At 40.6% G+C, this 18,652-nt stretch overlaps 1 protein-coding gene across 1 annotated transcript in view; it reads left to right on the plus strand.

Moving 5' to 3' along the window:
- Positions 1-18,652, plus strand: part of CPED1 (cadherin like and PC-esterase domain containing 1) — a 335,522-nt gene that overhangs the window by 290,741 nt on the left and 26,129 nt on the right. Inside the window, exons 17-20 of the mRNA XM_008258284.4 lie at positions 4,000-4,136; positions 16,685-16,905; positions 17,161-17,262; positions 17,657-17,744. Of these exons, the coding sequence (XP_008256506.3) occupies positions 4,000-4,136; positions 16,685-16,905; positions 17,161-17,262; positions 17,657-17,744 (548 nt within the window). The remainder of the gene's footprint in view (positions 1-3,999; positions 4,137-16,684; positions 16,906-17,160; positions 17,263-17,656; positions 17,745-18,652) is intronic.

The following is an 18,652-nucleotide window of genomic DNA, read 5'->3' on the forward strand; positions in this document are numbered from 1 at the left end:
CTAGTCCCAGTGATCAATTTCTGTTCACAATTGATCATAATGATAGGACTAAGAACCAAAGGGATCACATAAACAAGACTAGTGTCTGCAAATACTAGCTGATAGAATAAAAAAGGGAGAGAACGATCCAACATGGGAAGTGAGATACACAGCAGACCCATAGAATGGCAGATGTCCTAAACAGCACTCTGGCCTCAGAATCAGCCCTTAAGGCATGCGGATCCGGCTGAAAAGCCCATGAGAGTATTTCAGGCATGGAAAGCCAAGACACTCTGGGTGGGGGGGGGGGAACCCTAAATGAAATATCTCTGCAAGTGAGATCCCAGTGGAAAGAACGGGTCATCAAAGAAGGAGGTACCTTTCTCTGAAGGGAGGAGAGAACTTCCACTTTGACCATGGCCTTGTCTAAATATGATCAGAGTTGGTGAATTCAGGGGGCTTCCATAGCCTTGGCAGCTCATGACAAGAGCCTAGGGTGATTACTGATGCCATAAACAAGAGTGTCAATTTGTTAAGTCAACAACAGGAGTCACTGTGAACTTACTCCTCATGTAGGATCTCTGTCCTTAGTGTGCTGTACATTGAGATTTAATGCTATAACGAGTACTCAAACAGTATTTTACACTTTATGTTTCTGTGTGGGAGCAAACTGTTGAAATCTTTACTTAATGTATGCTAAACTGATCTTCTGTATATAAAGAGAATCAAAAATGAATTTTGATGTGAATGGAAGGGGAGAGGGAGTGGGAAAGGGGAGGGTTGCGGGTGGGAGGGACGTTATGGGGGGGGAAGCCATTGTAATCCATAAGCTGTACTTTGGAAATTTATATTCATTAAATAAAAGTTAAAAAAAAAAGAAATGATGGGACATGTACTCTATAGAATACTATACAGCAGTCAAAAACTATGAAACCCGGTCATTTACAACAAGATGGAGGAATCTGGAAAATAGTATGCTGAATGAATTAAGCCAGTCCCAAAGGGACAAATATCATATGTTCTCCCTGATCGGTGACAATTAACTGAGCACCAAAGAGGAAACCTGTTGAAGTGAAATGGACACTAGGAGAAACAGTGACTTGATCAGCTCTTGTGCTGACTGTTGATGTACAATGTAATACTTTATCCATTTTAGTATTTTTTTTGTTCTAGTACTATTGGTTGAACTCTGTAATTAACACACAATTATTCTTAGGTGTTTAAATTTGAACTGAAAAGTTATCCCTGTTAAATATAAGAGTGGGAATAAGAGTCACTGTGTACTTACTTCTCATGTGGGATCTGTCCTTAGTGTTCTGTCCAATGTAAAGTAATGCTATAACTAGTACTGAAACAGTATTTTACACTTTGTGTTTCTGTGTGGGTGCAAACTGATGAAATCTTTACTTAATATATACTGAATTGATCTTCTGTATATAAATATAATTGAAAATGAATCTTGATGTGAATGGAATGGGAGAGGGAGCGGGAGATGGGAGGGGTGTGAGTGGGAGGGAAATTATGGGGGGGGGAAGCCATTGTAATCCATTAACTGTACTTTGAAAATTTATATTTACTAAATAAAAATTTTTTTAAAATATGAGTGGGAATAAGAGAGGGAGGAGATGTACAATTTGGGACATGCTCAATCGGACTTGCCCCAAATGGTGGAGTTAGAAACATGCTAGGGGATTCCAATACAATCCCATCAAGGTGGCATGTACCAATGCCATCTCACTAGTCCAAGTGATCAATTTCAGGTCACAATTGATCACACTGATAGGTCTAAGAGTCAAAGGGATCACACAAACAAGACTAGTGTCTGTTAATACTAACTGACAGAATCAAAAAGGGAGAGAACAATCCAACATGGGAAGCAGGATACACAGCAGACTCATAGAATGGCAGATGTCCTAAACAGCACTCTGGCCTCAGAATCAGCCATTAAGGCATTCGGATCTGGCTGAAGAGCCCATGAGAGTATTTTAGGCATGGAAAGCCAAGACACTCTGAAAAAAAAAAAAAAAAAAAAAAAAAAAGAAGACCTAAATGAAAGATCTCTGCAAGTGAGATCCCAGTGGAAAGAACGGGTCATCAAAGAAGGAGGTACCTTTCTCTGAAGGGAGGAGGGAACTTCCACTTTGACTAAGACCCTGTCGGAATAAGATCGAAGTTGTCGAACTCAAAATGCTTCCATAGCCTTGGCTACTCATGACTAGAGCCTAGGGAGATTACTGACAACAAGAGTGTGAAATTGTTAAGTCAACAACAGGAGTCACTGTGTACTTACTCCTCATGTGGGATCTGTCCTTAATGTGTTGTCCAATGTGAAGTAATGCTATAACTAGTACTGAAACAGTATTTTACACTTTGTGTTTCTGTGTGGGTGCAAACTGATGAAATCTTTACTTAATATATACTGAATTGATCTTCTGTATATAAATATAATTGAAAATGAATCTTGATGTGAATGGAATGGGAGAGGGAGCGGGAGATGGGAGGGGTGCAAGTGGGAGGGAAGTTATGGGGGGAAAGCCATTGTAATCCATAAACTGTACTTTGGAAATTTATATTTACTAAATAAAATTTTAAAAAATATCTTATTAAATGCATAGATAATATTCACTGATCTCATCTACTTAGTGCTTTATCTCTCCTAGTAACTAAAGGTGAATATGACACTGCAACTATGCTATGTCCTTTAAGTATGTTATTCCATTGCCTACTCACACCAGTCATGTGAGGATCCTACCACACATCTCATCTAACCAAAGATTAAATTAAGCCATGAAGAGATTCAGACTCCAAAAGTCTTCAATCAAATTAAGGAAAACTAACTAGTTTTCAGCAATATATGACAAAAATACTGAAATGCTTCTCTTGTATCTTAAATATCTAAAGAGCAGGGAATACACATATCTGGTTTTGGCTTGGTAACCTAGGCAAAGGTTCAGCTAATAAACAGTTGAGGCCAGCTGCCAGTTTGGAGGGTTCCAGTCTACTTTGGTCTTATCAAAGTGCCTGTTGTACTAGTTGGAAATCAGTAATGAGTGAATAGTGTCTCATCACTTGGTTTTTTTTAAAGATGTTTAAAATTTATTTGAGGGGCCAGTGCCGTGGCGCAGTAGGTTAATCCTCTGCCTGCAGCGCCGGAATCCCATATGGGTGCCGGTTCTGGTCCCCGCTGCTACTTTTCCAACCCAGCTCTCTGCTGTGGCCCAGGAGGGCAGTGGAGGATGGCCCAAGTCCTTGGGACCCTGCACCCATGTGAGAAACTGGGAAGAAGCACCTGGCTCCTGGCTTCAGATCGGTTCAGCTCTGGTCGTTGTGGCCATTTGGAGAGTGAACCAAAGGAAGGAAGACCTTTCTCTCTGTCTCTCCCTCTCACTTTCTGTGACTCTACCTGTCAAATAAATAAATAAAATCTTAAAAAAAAATTTATTTGAAAGGCAAAGGCAAAGTTACAGGTAGAGGGAGAGAGAAAGAGGGAGGGAAGGAAGGAGGGAGGGAGGGAGGGAGGGAGAGAGAGAGAGAATCTTCCATCCTTTGAGTTACTCCCAAATGGATGTAATGGCCAGGGCTAGATCAGACCAAAGCCAGGAGCTTGGATCTCCATCTGAATCTCTTTTGTGGGTACAGGGACCATTTTCTGGTGCTTCCCCAGGTGTATTAGCAGGGAGCTGGATTGGAATGGAGCAGCTGGGATTCTAACAGGCACCCATATGGGATGCCAGTATTTTAATGCCTGCTCTGACCACTTAGGATTTTTTATTAGCATATTGTTTCATGAAACAAAGCTCAGATTTTATTTCCATGGAACTGTGTTATTTCAGAATATTGCTACCTGTTGCTATTCTATGTGGGTTGCAGGAGGCCATGTGTCATTGCTCCATTGGATGTGTATGGTAAGAATAGTCTCCTTACTATGTGTGGAATGGTGTTGCAGAGCTGGCGTCTAAGCTGCAAACTATAAATTTCACCAATAGAAACTGAACCAGGAAGTTTTGCCATCTATTCCAGGCCAGTGGATTGTGCCTTGCCTTAGTTGTTCTGACAACAGGACCTGTGACTGGAGAGAAATAACTTGGCAGCCTCACAACTGCCAACATGGTATCCTCATGAAGCCCCAACTCCAGCAGTGCCTACAAGGAAGGAAGGTAGGTTCTGGATCCAGCTGGGGGCAGCTTTCCACTTATGCCACCTGCAGCACTCAAGGCCATACAGCTGCATCCTAGACCAATTTCTGCTGTCTAGCTCCCAGGGCATAACTAACCAAATATAATTTGCCTGGTTGAATACTGTGTAGATGCTGTCATAGAATACCCTTAATTCTTGCTCAAAATGCTCATTTTTTTTCCAAATAAGTCTATTTGACAGATGGAGGATTTTAAAGTCATGCCCTGTGCTGACCCATTTCCAAGTGTGTTCTCAGCATAAATTGGTAGGAGCCTACCATGTCAGCTGATGGTTGGCAGGTCTGAGCAGCTGGCCTGGTTGACTACAGCTCCAGTAAGCACTGCTGTTATAAAAGACACCTGCAGCTCAGTGCAAGAAATCAAATGTTCCTGCATGCAAGATTCGCTTCTAAGCTTACCATGTGCATGATGTTTCCACACACTAACATTGCTGCTCTTCTTTCACGTCCCTGGGCAGGTCTCACGTGGACCTCACTAGGCTGGTCTTTCTTTAGTGAGGATTCTAAGCTGATTTCTTGGACATGCAGTGTCTCCTTGCTAGGCATGCTCTGTCTAGGTAGAGTCCGGCAGAACTCTCGGATGTGTGAAATGGGCACATAGACTGAGGTGCTTGGGTAACATCAAGTAAGTAATTTTTAACCAGATTTTCAAAGAACTTTTATCAGGTGGATATTTTCCTATACACTTGTTTGTAAATGCTCACACATTGTCAAAGCTGATCTCAAAAATGGGTTTTTACAACGCTCTGTTAATGCATAAAGGGAAAAGCATTGGGTAGGATGTATGCTGAGTTTTCCATCAGCAGGTAGTGTAGGGGGAATGACAGGAAGTGAGGAATGGGGCAGGAAGATGACATATCCCCAGTGATGTCAGTGTAAATGCTCCCATTTTCATGGTTGTGAATTTCTTTCTTTTTTTTTTTTTTTTTTTTTTTTTTTTTTTTTGACAGGCAGAGTGGACAGTGAGAGAGAGAGAGACAGAGAGAAAGGTCTTCCTTTGCCGTTGGTTCACCCTCCAATGGCCGCCGCGGCTGGCGCGCTGCGGCCGGCGCACCGCGCTGATCCGATGGCAGGAGCCAGGAGCCAGGTGCTTTTCCTGGTCGCCCATGGGGTGCAGGGCCCAAGCACCTGGGCCATCCTCCACTGCACTCCCTGGCCACAGCAGAGAGCTGGCCTGGAAGAGGGGCAACCGGGACAGAATCCGGCGCCCCGACCGGGACTAGAACCCGGTGTGCCGGCGCCGCTAGGCGGAGGATTAGCCTAGTGAGCCGCGGCGCCGGCCCATGGTTGTGAATTTCTAAAGACAGGACAATAGCATTGGTTATTTTTAAGGGAAAAGGGAGACAATCACTTAGAAACACAATTACTGTTGGTATTATTAACTGAGCACTTTCTTGCACCTAAAGCTACCAGACTATAAGATTCCTGACACCAGGACGTGTGTTTGATTCACTGCAATACTCTCACTGCTATAACAACTTTTAATGCATAGTAGTAATGACAAATATGTGTTAAGAAAACAAATAAATGAGAAATCTTATTTAGTCCTAATCACTGCTCTTTGAGGTTGAATCTGTGTGGTCGCTACTACTCAGGCATCTTTTACCACCAACATGGAAAGTCCAGCCCCCACATCCTGGAGACACAGCACCAGGGCATCCTAAAGATAGTACTACCACAACACTCAGGCTTCTCTATACCCAGGAGGCCATTCTGAGCTCAAAATTCTTGGTGCTTAGGAAAATTCCAAGAAGATATCACAGTCTATTCACTTGAAAAGCAGTAGATGTTAGTTTAAGTTCGTCATGAAATCCCCTGGCTTTGGGCATGCCACATATTGTCTCTCAGGCTCATTTTCTACATCTTTCAATCATGGGGAAACTAAGATCTAACCTTCTGTGAAGCTTAATCAACTTTTTAGGAAGCTCAAGGCCTTTTGCCTTGCATCTTAGCTTGAGCTACTATACAAAAGTACCACAGAGTAATTAGCTTAAACAACAGGCATGGACCTCCCACAGTTCTGGTGGCTGGGAGTTTGAGATCAGGGTGATGGTATGGCCAGGTTCTGGTAAGAGTTCTCTTTCTCCTGGCTTCTCTTGGCTTCCTTTTGGCTGTGTCCTCACATGATTGGGGGGGAAGAAACACTAATCCCATTCTGGGGGTTCCTGATTCCAACAGATAAAGAGATCTTTATTGTCATTCATGAAACCCATCTGATTAATTCTGCTGCTCCGTATCAGAGATCCTGCAGTATCAGTTATCCCCAATATGTTACCACAGAGCAGAGTCCAGCTAAACCCCTAACAAAATTAAGTTCTGAATACTTTTTATAGCTTTTGTGATGTAACTTTGTTCATTCATTTAAAATTTGTTCAACAAAGAATATGTTCCAGACGGCAGGTAGTTAGCTTAGTGGTTAAGATTCTTGCATCCCATATCTGAGTACCTGAGTTTGATACCCAGTTCATCTCCCAGCTCCAACTTCCTGCCAATACAGATTCTGGGTCTCATTCACCGTGTGGGACATCTGGATTGAGGTGTAGCTTCAGCTTTTTTTGTTCTTTTTCATTTGATTTGAAAAGGAGAGAGATGGATAGAGAGAGAGAGATCTTCCATCTGCTGGTTCACTTGCCAAACGCCTTCAACAGTCAGAGCAGGACCAAGCAGAAGCCAGGAACTGAGAACTCAATCCAGGTCTCCCATCTGGTAGAAGGGACCCATGAACGAAATGATCATCAGCTGCCTCTCAGGGTGTGCCTTAGCAGGAAGCCGGATGAAAGCAGAGAAGCTGGGACTCAAACCAGGCACTTGATACTGTATGTGGGTGCACCAAGCAGTGACTTAACTGCTGTGCCAAGTGTCCCCTATCACCCAACCCTGACTCCTGGTTTTGGCTCCAGTCTAGTTCCAGTTTTTGCTGGCATTTGGGGAGTGAACCAGTAAACAGGAGTTCTCTATGTCTCTGCCATTCAAAGTGAATGAATGAATTCATTTATTCATTTTATAAAGAATCTTTACCCAGGAGTTTACAAAATGATCCTTGGAGGTGTTGACAAGCGAGAGGGCTGGTCATGGCTCTAGCATAGGAATGGGTGGCAGAGAGGAGCCCAGAGTCAGGCCCTGGACTCAGACTGTGAACTAACTGGAAAAGTCTTCAGAGAGCAAGTGGCTGGAAAGTGTGGTGTTCATTGTTGGTGGCAACCTACAAACTGCATTACTTTGAAATAATGTAATTGAAGTAGAAAAACTGTTCCTGAAAGCAACTACCCTGAGAACACCACTGCTCAAACCGACTGCTTTCTTTGACTTCCCTCTTCCTGAGGAAAGAGGCCTGGAGTGCTGATGAGGGTGGAACCAAGAAGATAGGGAGGCTCAAGGGGGGACTATGAGGCTCTTGCTTTTTGATGTGCTCCAGTTTACCTACTTTGTCCTTTATAAAAATGAAGACCAACATAAACATGCAGCTTCTAATGGTGTAGTAGCCTGAAGACTTTCAATCAATATTGAAAACACAGGTTTTTAACTGGAAATCCAGAAGTTTAGCTGTTGTTAGAAATAAATAGTTCAAACATATTTGCTACAATAAAAGCAGAACTTTCTTTTAAATCCCAGTTGCAGCAAGTTTTAACTTCTGGGGACATGTCAAACTGAGTTATCTTTCTCCAAAGAATCAAATTAAAAGGCAACAGATTTTGATCAGGCTACTGAGAATTATTGGAAAGTTAGGCCTTCAAATAGTGTTCAGCTTGCTTTAGAATCTCCAAGTAGTCATTTCTTTCAGCTTAATTTCCTTATGTTGTTCTGACCTTCTCCATCTTTCTCCTACTGCTTTCTGTTGATGAATGCCAAGACTATCCTTGGGAATGCAAGCCCACCTATGGGGAAGGAACAAGACACACATCAGCTGAGAGTTGAAAAGGAGTCTAAGTTTCTGGTAGCTTTGACCAGGAACCTCACTGTACTTAATGGCCTATGAACAGGAGCATATCTTCCATACCTCATTTGCCCTTATTCCTATAATTACATCAACAGAGGAAAAATGGAGCATGCTCCCAGATGGCAAGACGGAGCCAGCTTTGTCCTTGGAGCATTTGTGTGGTCCATTTATATAGCAAATCTGTGTGTATGCAAGGCAGATGAATGTGAGACCTCTTTCAAATGCTAAATTTATCCAATTATAATTTATTTCATTTATAGATTTTTGTTTTTATGTGTAGATTTTCTGCTGTATACTTGTGTTGAATCAAGGCAAAATCAATTGAAAAAGAAATAATATTTGCAATTTTGCTTTCACACTTTTGTCTAGATACCCACCTCTTACTTAATAAACTCTGAATGGAGCATTTGTAAATTTTATCAAGATATAATCTGTAATCACACTCTGAAATACATAAGATATAGTTCAGAGGTGAGCATTTGGGCTACTAATTAAGATCTATCAGTTTGGACAATGCCCATATCAGAATACCTGAGTTTGATTCCTGGCTCTAGCTCCTGACTCCTGATTCCTGCTGATGTGTTCTCTGGGAGGTAATAGTGATGGCTAAGTAGTTGGGACCCTGCCACTCATGTGGGACAGGATACCTGGATTGAGCTTCTGACTCCCAGCTTCAGCTTGGCTCAGCCCTGGCCATCACAGGTGTTCGGGGAGTAACCCAGTAGATGGGAGCTCTCCCTGTCTCTCCTCTCCTCTCTTTCTATTGATTGAAAACTGTTCAGAATTTAGATGAGTATGAGTATTAAGATATCTGAAAGAAGAATGCAGTTAATAAAAGCAAGTATCAAAAGGCAGTGTTTATGAAAACAGAAAATGTAACAAGATTTTAAGTAATGTACTCAAATTAAATAATGGGCTTAAAGATGTTTAAATTTTTGAAGTGCAGATAATTTATAATAATATGTTCTGACTTACATGTGAATTCCTTTATGATAGCATGTTGCCTGTAAGTTTCAATAAATGGGAGTGGGCAGAGTGCACCTCACTCTAGGAGAGGAGGACTTAAACACGATACCCCCCTTCAGCACTCAGTAAGTCAACCAACAGTTAAGGGAAAATGGCAATACAGTGTATAGACATATAATTGTTTTCCATGCAACTAGAATATCTATTTGTAGGTGATGTTATATAGTTACTTGCTTTTGTTTTTAGCAAAATTTCATGGGTTTGAGAGTGATTTTCCTAATCTCAATTTTAAATTTGTTTTTGACCCCAAACAACATTTTGGCTATTCATCAATAGCAAATTTAATTAACATGCATGATTGAAAAACATTCATTGAAACCACATCACATTTTGCAGAGAGATGCTTTGTTGAACTGGATTTTCATCGTGACATCCATAAAATGAACTATCTGATCAGTCTCAGCTCCATGTTACTGAACCACTCCTTGCTTCAATTAGCCCAGGCTTTATATATATATATACATACACACACACATACATATATATATATATATATATAATTGAAAGGGTGTCAGGGAGGGGAGTGAGAAGCGGGAGAGACAGAGAGAGAGAGAGGGAGAGAGAGATCTTTCATCCGCTGGTTCAGTCCTCAAATGGCCACAACAACCAAATACCAGACAGATCAAAGCCAGGAAACTGGATCTCGAGCTGAGTCTGCCATGTGAGTGTCAGGGGCCCAAGTACTAGAGCCATCATCTGCAGCTTTCCCAGACACATTACTAGGGAGTGGATCAGAGGTGGAATAGCCAGGACTCCAGCTTCACCCATGTGGGATACCAGTATCGCAGGAAGTGATTTAACCCATTACGCTACACCACCACCACCACCACCACCACTTGCTCAACTAGAAATGGTTCCTTTATCTTATGAAAGTAGTCATTCTCAATCTTATGGTTTTCTAGAATCACAGGCTATGGTTGGCCCTGAACTAGATATGATGAATAAGACTCCTCACCTCATCGTCATTACTTATAATTTATACCAAGGTGCAAGCTTTCCAGTATACAGGAAAACTCTCAGGACAAAGGGCAGGTAGCATCAGCTGCACATTTATATAACTTTTCCTCTTGGAAGATCCCAGTTGGTTTCTGTTAGCTGGGCTGAGTCCTAAGTTGGCATATACATGCACTTTCCATAGAGAGCTTCTATTTCTATAGACAGTGATCATAGAGCCCTATGCAGAAAGAAAGAGAAGAAGGAAGGAAATGATTTTGAAAATGGTTTTCTTTCTGTTTGTTGATACTACATGTAGCCAATTCTTCCTCAGCCTCATCAGAGCAGAAAAATCTGAGACAGTAATGAGCAGCAGGCATTTTACTACCCTCATACTGCACAACCCTGGTGGCCACCCAGGCTTCTCTTTTCATTTGTTTGTAATTTAATTTTATAACTGTGTTTTTGCTACTTTGGTGACTCTGGAGAAGAAGGTTATGGAGTAAAATATTTACACATCTAAGTTCTACTGTTATTATTTTCATCCATTCATGATGAAATAAAATTGAATGAAAATCTCTATATATTTAAATCAAAAATTCCCAGTTTTGATTGAGTTTTTTTCTAGTAAATTGTATTTCTTGCTATTATTTGTTCCAGAGAGCCAGCTTCTGTAAGAAGTCCTTTTGTGCATTATATGGATTATAAATTTAGTTTTTCAAATACTTTCCTCTTTTGCTATTTCATAGGTGGAAAAACAGAATGTAAAGGTTTAGTGTTTCCCTAGGAAGACTTAGTATGGAGGAGAATTGGGTAGGGATGACCACAAACTCGGGTCATGAAACTCAGTCCCTCTTCTTCTTGGTCTAGAACTTGACTATATTGCTCAGTGTGAGCACTGGACTAAGTTCTAACCTATGGAATAGGTTCAGCCATGAAGTGCCTAGCTTCCAGAGCTGGCTCCTAGAAACCCTACATTTTTCCTCCTTTCCCAAACTAAATATCAATTACCAGGGAGTTCTTGGAAGTCATAACTCAAGAAGTCTCAGTCCTGAGGCGAGTGTTTGGAATAGCAATTAAGATGCTGCTTGGGATGCTCACCTCCCATGTTTGAGCCCCTGAGTTTGAGTCCAGGTTCCACTTCTGACCCAACTTCCTGCTGCTAATGCACACCTTGGGAGGCAGCAGGAGATGGCTCTATTAGCTGGATTGTTGCCACCTCCATTGTAGACCCAGACTGAGTTCCCTGATCTTGGCTTTGGCCTGACTCAGCTCCTTCTATTGAGGACATTTGAGGAGTGAACCAAAAGATGGGAAATTCTCTCTCTCTCTCTGTCTCTCTCTGTCTCTCTCTCTCTCTCTCTCTCTCTTCATTTCAAATAAATAATAAACAAGTAAATTCAAAGAAAAAGGAAGTCACAGTCCAACCACCCTGATATTCCTGAATAAGCTTTCTGCCCCCCCCCCAACTATATATACACTTGACTGGAACCTCAGGACCATTTTTCTTACATAAATAAGCTTCAGTTTTGTTTGAGCCACTTTACCTTTTCTTAACACAATTTGTTATAGCAGTTAACCTATCCCATCTAATATAGGAACTGTAGTATTGAGAAATTGGAAATGAAAATAATGATAAACTTTTTTTGTTTTTTAGTAAGCTTATTTTAAAGCAACCTCAGACATTAGTACAACCTAGGAACAAGATATATGTTCAGGTCCCATGGTCCATGATGATATGAAAAAGAGCCGGAAAAATTCCAGGCCCTCTATGAACACTTTGCTCACACTTCATGTAGAGTTGGGAATAGAACAGTGGCAACACTTTTGGAAACACATCCTTACTTCAGCTGACGAGCAGGGGTGCAGCCTCAGGACACATCCAGGGTAGTGACATTTCTGCTCCTCTCCAGAGTCTACCTATGCAGGAGCAGGCTCAGCTTATGGTGTCAAAGGACCAGAAAGGAGATGCTGCACAGGAAAATGCCATTCAGTCTTTGGAATAAAGTTGCTATAAGCAAACAAATTACAAGTAGCATTATTCTTGTGGTGACCTTATTGAACTAGTGCTTAATCTGACTCTTAAAGCACATTTCTCCATAAGTAGAAATAAGATTTATTTAAACTGATTTATACTAACTCTCATATGAATTTTCAAAATGTTCTTAAGCAAAATGGACTTATTATTACTGCTGTCACTGCTTTTAGGATTTTTCATTATTATAAAAAATCAGTATATATTGATTTTAGAAAATAAAATAAGCAAAAAGAACAAACTGTCATGATATTACATCAGAAGGATCAGAATTAACTTTCTAGGATGTTTCTACACACCCACATATTTTACATTTGCAAAAATGCCATCATAATCAATATTCTGATTGCACTCAGCTTTTTATAAAAGTTAACATGAAATCTTCCCCCATAGTATATTCTTAATGTAATACCATTATTAAAAGCTAAGAAAATTGAAGAAGTATATTATAACTTACAAAAACCAGTCATTTATTCTGATATATTTATGTTTCTTCCAATTTATTTTGTTTCTAAAAATACTTTTTGATAGACATCCTTAAATATTTCCTAGCAATGGAATTCCTTAAATCATTGCCAATTTAAACACACAATAGCAAAGTTTTAATTAATTTATGAAACAAATGAGAAGCTACTTTTTTTTTTTTTTTGACAGGCAGAGTGGACAGTGAGAGAGAGAGACAGAGAGAAAGGTCTTCCTTTGCCGTTGGTTCACCCTCCAATGGCCGCTGCGGCCGGCGCACCACGCCAATCCAATGGCAGGAGCCAGGTGCTTCTCCTGGTCTCCCATGGGGTGCAGGGCCCAAGCACTTGGGCCATCCTCCACTGCACTCCCTGGCCACAGCAGAGAGCTGGCCTGGAAGAGGGGCAACTGGGACAGAATCCGGCGCCCCGACCGGGACTAGAACCCGGTGTGCCAGCGCCGCAAGGCGGAGGATTAGCCTAGTGAGCCGCGGCGCCGGCCGAGAAGGTACTTTTGTTCCAGGCAAAAAGCATTTTTGTCACTGAGGATTCAGCAGGTAACAAAACAAAAAAGGAAAAGAGAAACAAACAAACAAACAATAAACACCGTACATTCATGGTGCCTGTACATCAGGATGTGTAAGAGTGTCTTTACCTCTTAACTCCTAATATCACTGAACTTTTAAAATCTGACTGTGATGGCAGAGGTAACTATTTTAGTGTCATACATATGACTAGAGGTGATTATTTTTATAAATGTTTAGCTGGTATTTGTATTTAATTATACATTTTCCCTTTGCTTATGCCAATGTGTGCATGCTCTCATAAGGCAATAATTTCTAAAGGAGAGAGTTATAAAATGTATGACTGGTCATATTTATGATAATGTAGGCCTTTTAAGTAGTGGTTGTCCTTTAAAACAAATCATCTACACATTTCATATTTTAAAATTCACTGTATTTGAATGATCTAAATACTGAATACAAATCACGTGGCTAGAAGGAATAGTCTTTAATTCATGATATTATTTTTAAATTGTATGCTGTGCATCTAAAAGAGCTGACCTTTTAAGTTAGAAATCTTTCAGTTTGGAATACCAATTAACCTCTCACAAAAACTGTTTCACTAACAGAATAACCATTCTTACAATATCAACTGTATTTCCCTCTTCACACTTTCTCATTTCCATCTGCCACGCATGGAAAGGCACTGAAGATAAAAGAGCACTCTAGAAGAGTCTGCCCAAAACTATGCTTATTCGATTCAAAAATGCTATCCAGATACTTGCAACTGAGAAAAATTTGCTTTGCAAATGATGGTGGTGATGGGTCCTTCTCAAGTCCACTTAGCTCCTGCCAGCCACTACTCATCTGCGGGGACACGGGGACCTGTTCAGAGAGAGCTGGTTCACTCATAGTGGCCATCTTTCTTAAACCCTTCCATCTCCAGCAGCCCTTCAAGTACTGCTGGGGGAGTTGGTTGCAGGGCTGGAAGGGCAGGGGAGAGAGAGACCACTGAGATTTAAACACTTCTATCTTTAGCATTTTCTCTAAATGAGCAAATGAATTTGAAGTTCCCAGCAAGGCACGGTGAGCACACTGGAAGCACTGAAAAATGCAATTAACCTCTGTCTCACTCTCACTCTTGTTCTCACTCTCTCTCCCTTACAAATGGATAAAATTTTCAAAATAAAATTTTTAAAGGGATGGGACTTCAGTGTAATAGTTAAGTTGCCACTTGGGACACCTGCATCCCATATTAGCATTCCACTTCCTGTTACTGTGCACCCTGGGAGGCAGCAGATGATAACCCAGTTAGGGTCCCTGGCACCCACATGGAGACCTGGATAGAGTTTTGGGTGCCTGGCTTTTGCCTGACTCAGCCCTGGTTGTTGGAGGCATTGAAGGAGTTAACCAGATGGAAGATATTCTCTCTCTCTCTCTCTCTCTCTCTCTCTCTCTCTCTCTCTCTCCCTCTCCTTTTCAAATAAAAATAAATAAACAAACTTTGAAAAAGAGGATATCAGGACAGAGACACAAACAGAGAAAAGACTATGTGAACACAGAGAGAGAAGACAGCCTCCTGTAAGTCATAGAGGACCCGAAAGGAGCCCATCCTGCTGGCCCCTTGATCTTGGACTTCTAGCCTCCAAAGCTGTGAGGAAGTGAATTTCTGTTGTTGCAGGCATCCAGTCTGTGGAATTTGCTATTGCAGTCTTAGCACACTAATACAAGTGGAGTTGAATAATTGCTAATATCTGATAGTAAGAGCTTTCCTGATCATTAAAAGTTCCTCCTTAAATATTAGAAATTTAGGCAAATCTCATAGCAGGAAATCCAAGTTCATGAATTATTTTATTGCCTCAAATGGAATTTGAGAGATTCAGTGGCTGGAACCCTGACCTTTCATGCCATTCAGTATAGCTTATCATGCTTAAGGTTACAGTATTTGGTCTGAAGGCAAATTGAACAGGCTTTCTGGATTTCTCCTCAGTTACTTGGACATACTTTCCATGGGAACAGTAAACCTTTGTAGAGTCTCACCAAATTCATGGATAGATAAATGCAGAAGTGCCTGAGAAACAGTGGCAATGCCTGCTATTAAAATCAGAAGGAAATATGGGCATGAGTAATGGAAAGAGAAGTCTCAAAAGAAAATAGAAAACACTGAAGAATGAACTAAATCTTGTCCAAAGACATTGACAGGGATTGTCTGTGACAAAAGTCCCTTTGGCATTTGATCCAATAAATATTTGTAAAGTGAATGCATGGTGCTAGGGGGGATACTAGAATTAGGAACTGACTGTGATGTCAGATACTTCTTGATAGAACATAAGACAAATGTCACAGACACAAATAGCCATAATTGTGTGTAGACTTTGATCAAATCTGTCATGGAAGTCAAATGCAGTAAATCCACAGAGAACAGAGAAGGTAATTCTGACTAACTGGACAAGACCTGTTGATAAGTGGCCTTTTTGTAAGCTTTGGAGGTAGGCAGATGGGAATTTGGGATGGAGGAACTTCCAAAACAGAGAGATGAACACAAGGGAAAACATTCAGTGCAAATGGCTTTTAGTGAAGAAGTAAGAGTCCAATACACTCATATGAGGGGAAACATTAAGAAGATGGGGCCATTGACCTTGCACTTGAGTCAAAGGACATGGGTTTGAGTTCTGTGTTTGCCATTTACTGGATTTATGGCTTTAATCCTCCTGAGCTCAAATTTCTCATCTGTGAAAGGGAGATAATGATTCAAACCTCACAACCGTGCAGACTCAAAGTGAAATCTTTCAGCCAGCAAAGCCCTCTATGCAATAAAAATTTAGTAAATGTTATCTGAAACAAAGTAGTTTATACCTGATTCTGTGGGAAATGAAGAGCCAATAAAATTGTTGAATATGCAATTAAGACAACCAGTACTAGCCAGTGGGAAATGTGTTCCATCATTACTGTGTGTAGAATGAATTGATGGGCAGCTACTGTGCCAGTAGGAGGAGCCACTGAGAGAGCATCACCATAGTGCAGCTGTGAGGCGGTGAGGTCCTGAAACAGGGCTGTGCAGGTGGGGATGGGCAGGAGGTCATGGGGGTAAGGGGTTTCTCTTGAGAGCCAGTAGCACTGGAATACGCACTCTGAGACCTAAACTGCTGCTCAGATTAAATTCCAGTCCTGTGGCTCTTTTCGCAGATAGTGGCATGATCTCTGATGATACTTGTGTAGAGTCTCAACTTTCACAGCTATAAAATAAAGAGACTGGGAAATCTCTTAGTGTCCCAAGAGCACTGAAATACTCCAAACCTATTTGAATCAATCAAATTTGCTAAGCTGATTGGATGAGAAATGGAAGATGTAAGGAAGATAGACGCATTGAAGATAACAAAAAGCAAAAAGGTTTAAACTAGAATTAATGATAGTGTTATTACCAGGAATAATGAAAGCAAAAAAAGGTACAGTGTTGAAGAACATGATGAATGTTATCTAACAGAGTGAGGAGCTGTCCTTCAAACAATTAGACACCTAGCTTTATGGGTGTTCAAAAATGTATTTCTTTTAGACTACCTCCTGAACCATGTAAACATGAGATTTGAAAGCAAATTTATTTTCCTTAATTTACAGATCCTTTTCATTGGAGATTCAACCAACAGAGGTATCATGTACTATCTGATTGAAAGAGTGAATGAAACATTGCAGGAATGGCAGAAAGTGCATGGCACTAAATTGTATCACAACGTCAACAGTGGGAAGACTTTGATCAGTTATTCCTACTACCCTCAGTTCTGGATAAGCCCTTCATTGAGACCAACATTTGAAAAAGCACTTGAACATCTCTTGCAAAGGTATAATGGACGCATTATGAAGGCACAATGCCACACTGCACTGATGTTTGACTAGTAGTCATAATTGCTCACAGTATATCAAATGTGCTGAAAAGTTTAGATTCCAAGTAATGTGGCTGAAAATGAGTTGGAAATGACAGGGAGATCCTGTGATCAGGAAGCCAGATATGGTTCAGTGAAATGTGAGGCAATGCAGTTAAAATGTTTACCATCTGTTGTAAGGCAACATGTGTTGTTTTTCTTTCTGGATTTTAGATCACGTCCCCTGGAGAATACTGGCCAGACTGTATTGGTTGTTGGTGGTGTTCAGTGGCTTAATTCCAATCACCTGCAAATTATTCACGAGGTTTTGAAGAGGTAAATTTCTGCAACAATAGCTGTTACTAGTATTCTAAATTTAAAAGTGATTGAATTTTGTCCAGATTTTATTTGAAGAACAACTTGTAATTTAAAAATTGAGTGCTTGAAGTCTAATTTAAAATACTCCAAAATACCTTTGTATCCAAATCACCACTCAGCCCTCCAGTGTCTAAATTTGCATTTACCATAGATGGAAACATGTTCCCTGACATATAAGAGTCTACCCATAGAGAAGACCTAATATTCCTCAAATTGATAAAAACAAGAATTTAGTCCTATCTGCCAATCTTAACATTCAAAAAGAACTCTGCTCTATTGGTTTATGTAAACAACAAACATCTAGAACTGTAATTCAAGTGTGTAACTTTAGCATTCTGATCATTTCATTCAGGGAAAATTTACTCAACATCCTAGTGATCATCAAAACTCTGGGAATTGGATTTCATCTGCCAGTGGATGGGGTGCATTTCTTAACACAGGTAAGCCCATTTCCTCTATGCTCCCTATAAGAATTTCTACTAGAAAAGGACCCAAATGGTACCATATAAAACTCATTCACCTTCATAAGAAGAAAAGGAGATAATATTCTTAAGGACTATTCTTTGAAATAAATTATAATTATTCCTGGAGACAAGGGGCCCATACCCCATGGATGTGTTGTAAATAATGCATTAGATTCATAAAAGAAGAAAGGATGTGCCAGACTACACAGAAATAATGAACAGGGCGTATCTGACAGAGATTATGCCTTAAGTATATCTTACAATGCTAATGTTTCATACAGCTTTAAAAATGAAAAAAAGCTACATAAAAATGGTCTTCCTTTCTTTTAGGTTCCTTCTGGAACCACAGACGAAATTGTCAATATCAATGAGTCCTTTGGGAAAAGTGGTCTTTTTGAAGACGATTTCTGACCGATTGCTTTTTTAAAAAAGAACCTTTGAAGTAGTATCATTGGTTTTTCCTCTGGTAGGATATTCATAAACGAAAGGGGTTAGAGGCCTCTGACCACTTCTCCTAGAAGATAGTAGATTAGTCTCAGCAATGAATGGAAGTCTGAACAGGAAAGAAAGGCAACATCTGCAGGCAAGAGAACCAGCTCTCTTGCAGTTCTTGTTCAAGTGAGGAGAGTTCATGGGCAGCTGTGGCTCAGGGGGACAGAACATGGGCCACTTAAAATGTGAAGATGTGCAGGTCAATTTTTGTGTCTGTGTCGGATGCTCTTCGTTTTCCCCAGCAACATACACATGGCCCTCCTCCTTTCTCAGACTTTACCTACTTGGATGCCAAATCTTCTGTGATACAGAACAGGACAACTGGTAAAAAGTGGTCATGTAAAGCCTTGAATTTAGCATTCTGGGGTCCAGGGGGCAATTGAGTTGAGGCA

The sequence above is a fragment of the Oryctolagus cuniculus genome, chromosome 3, assembly GCF_964237555.1.
Source record: "Oryctolagus cuniculus chromosome 3, mOryCun1.1, whole genome shotgun sequence".
Classification (NCBI taxonomy): Eukaryota; Metazoa; Chordata; class Mammalia; order Lagomorpha; family Leporidae; genus Oryctolagus; species Oryctolagus cuniculus.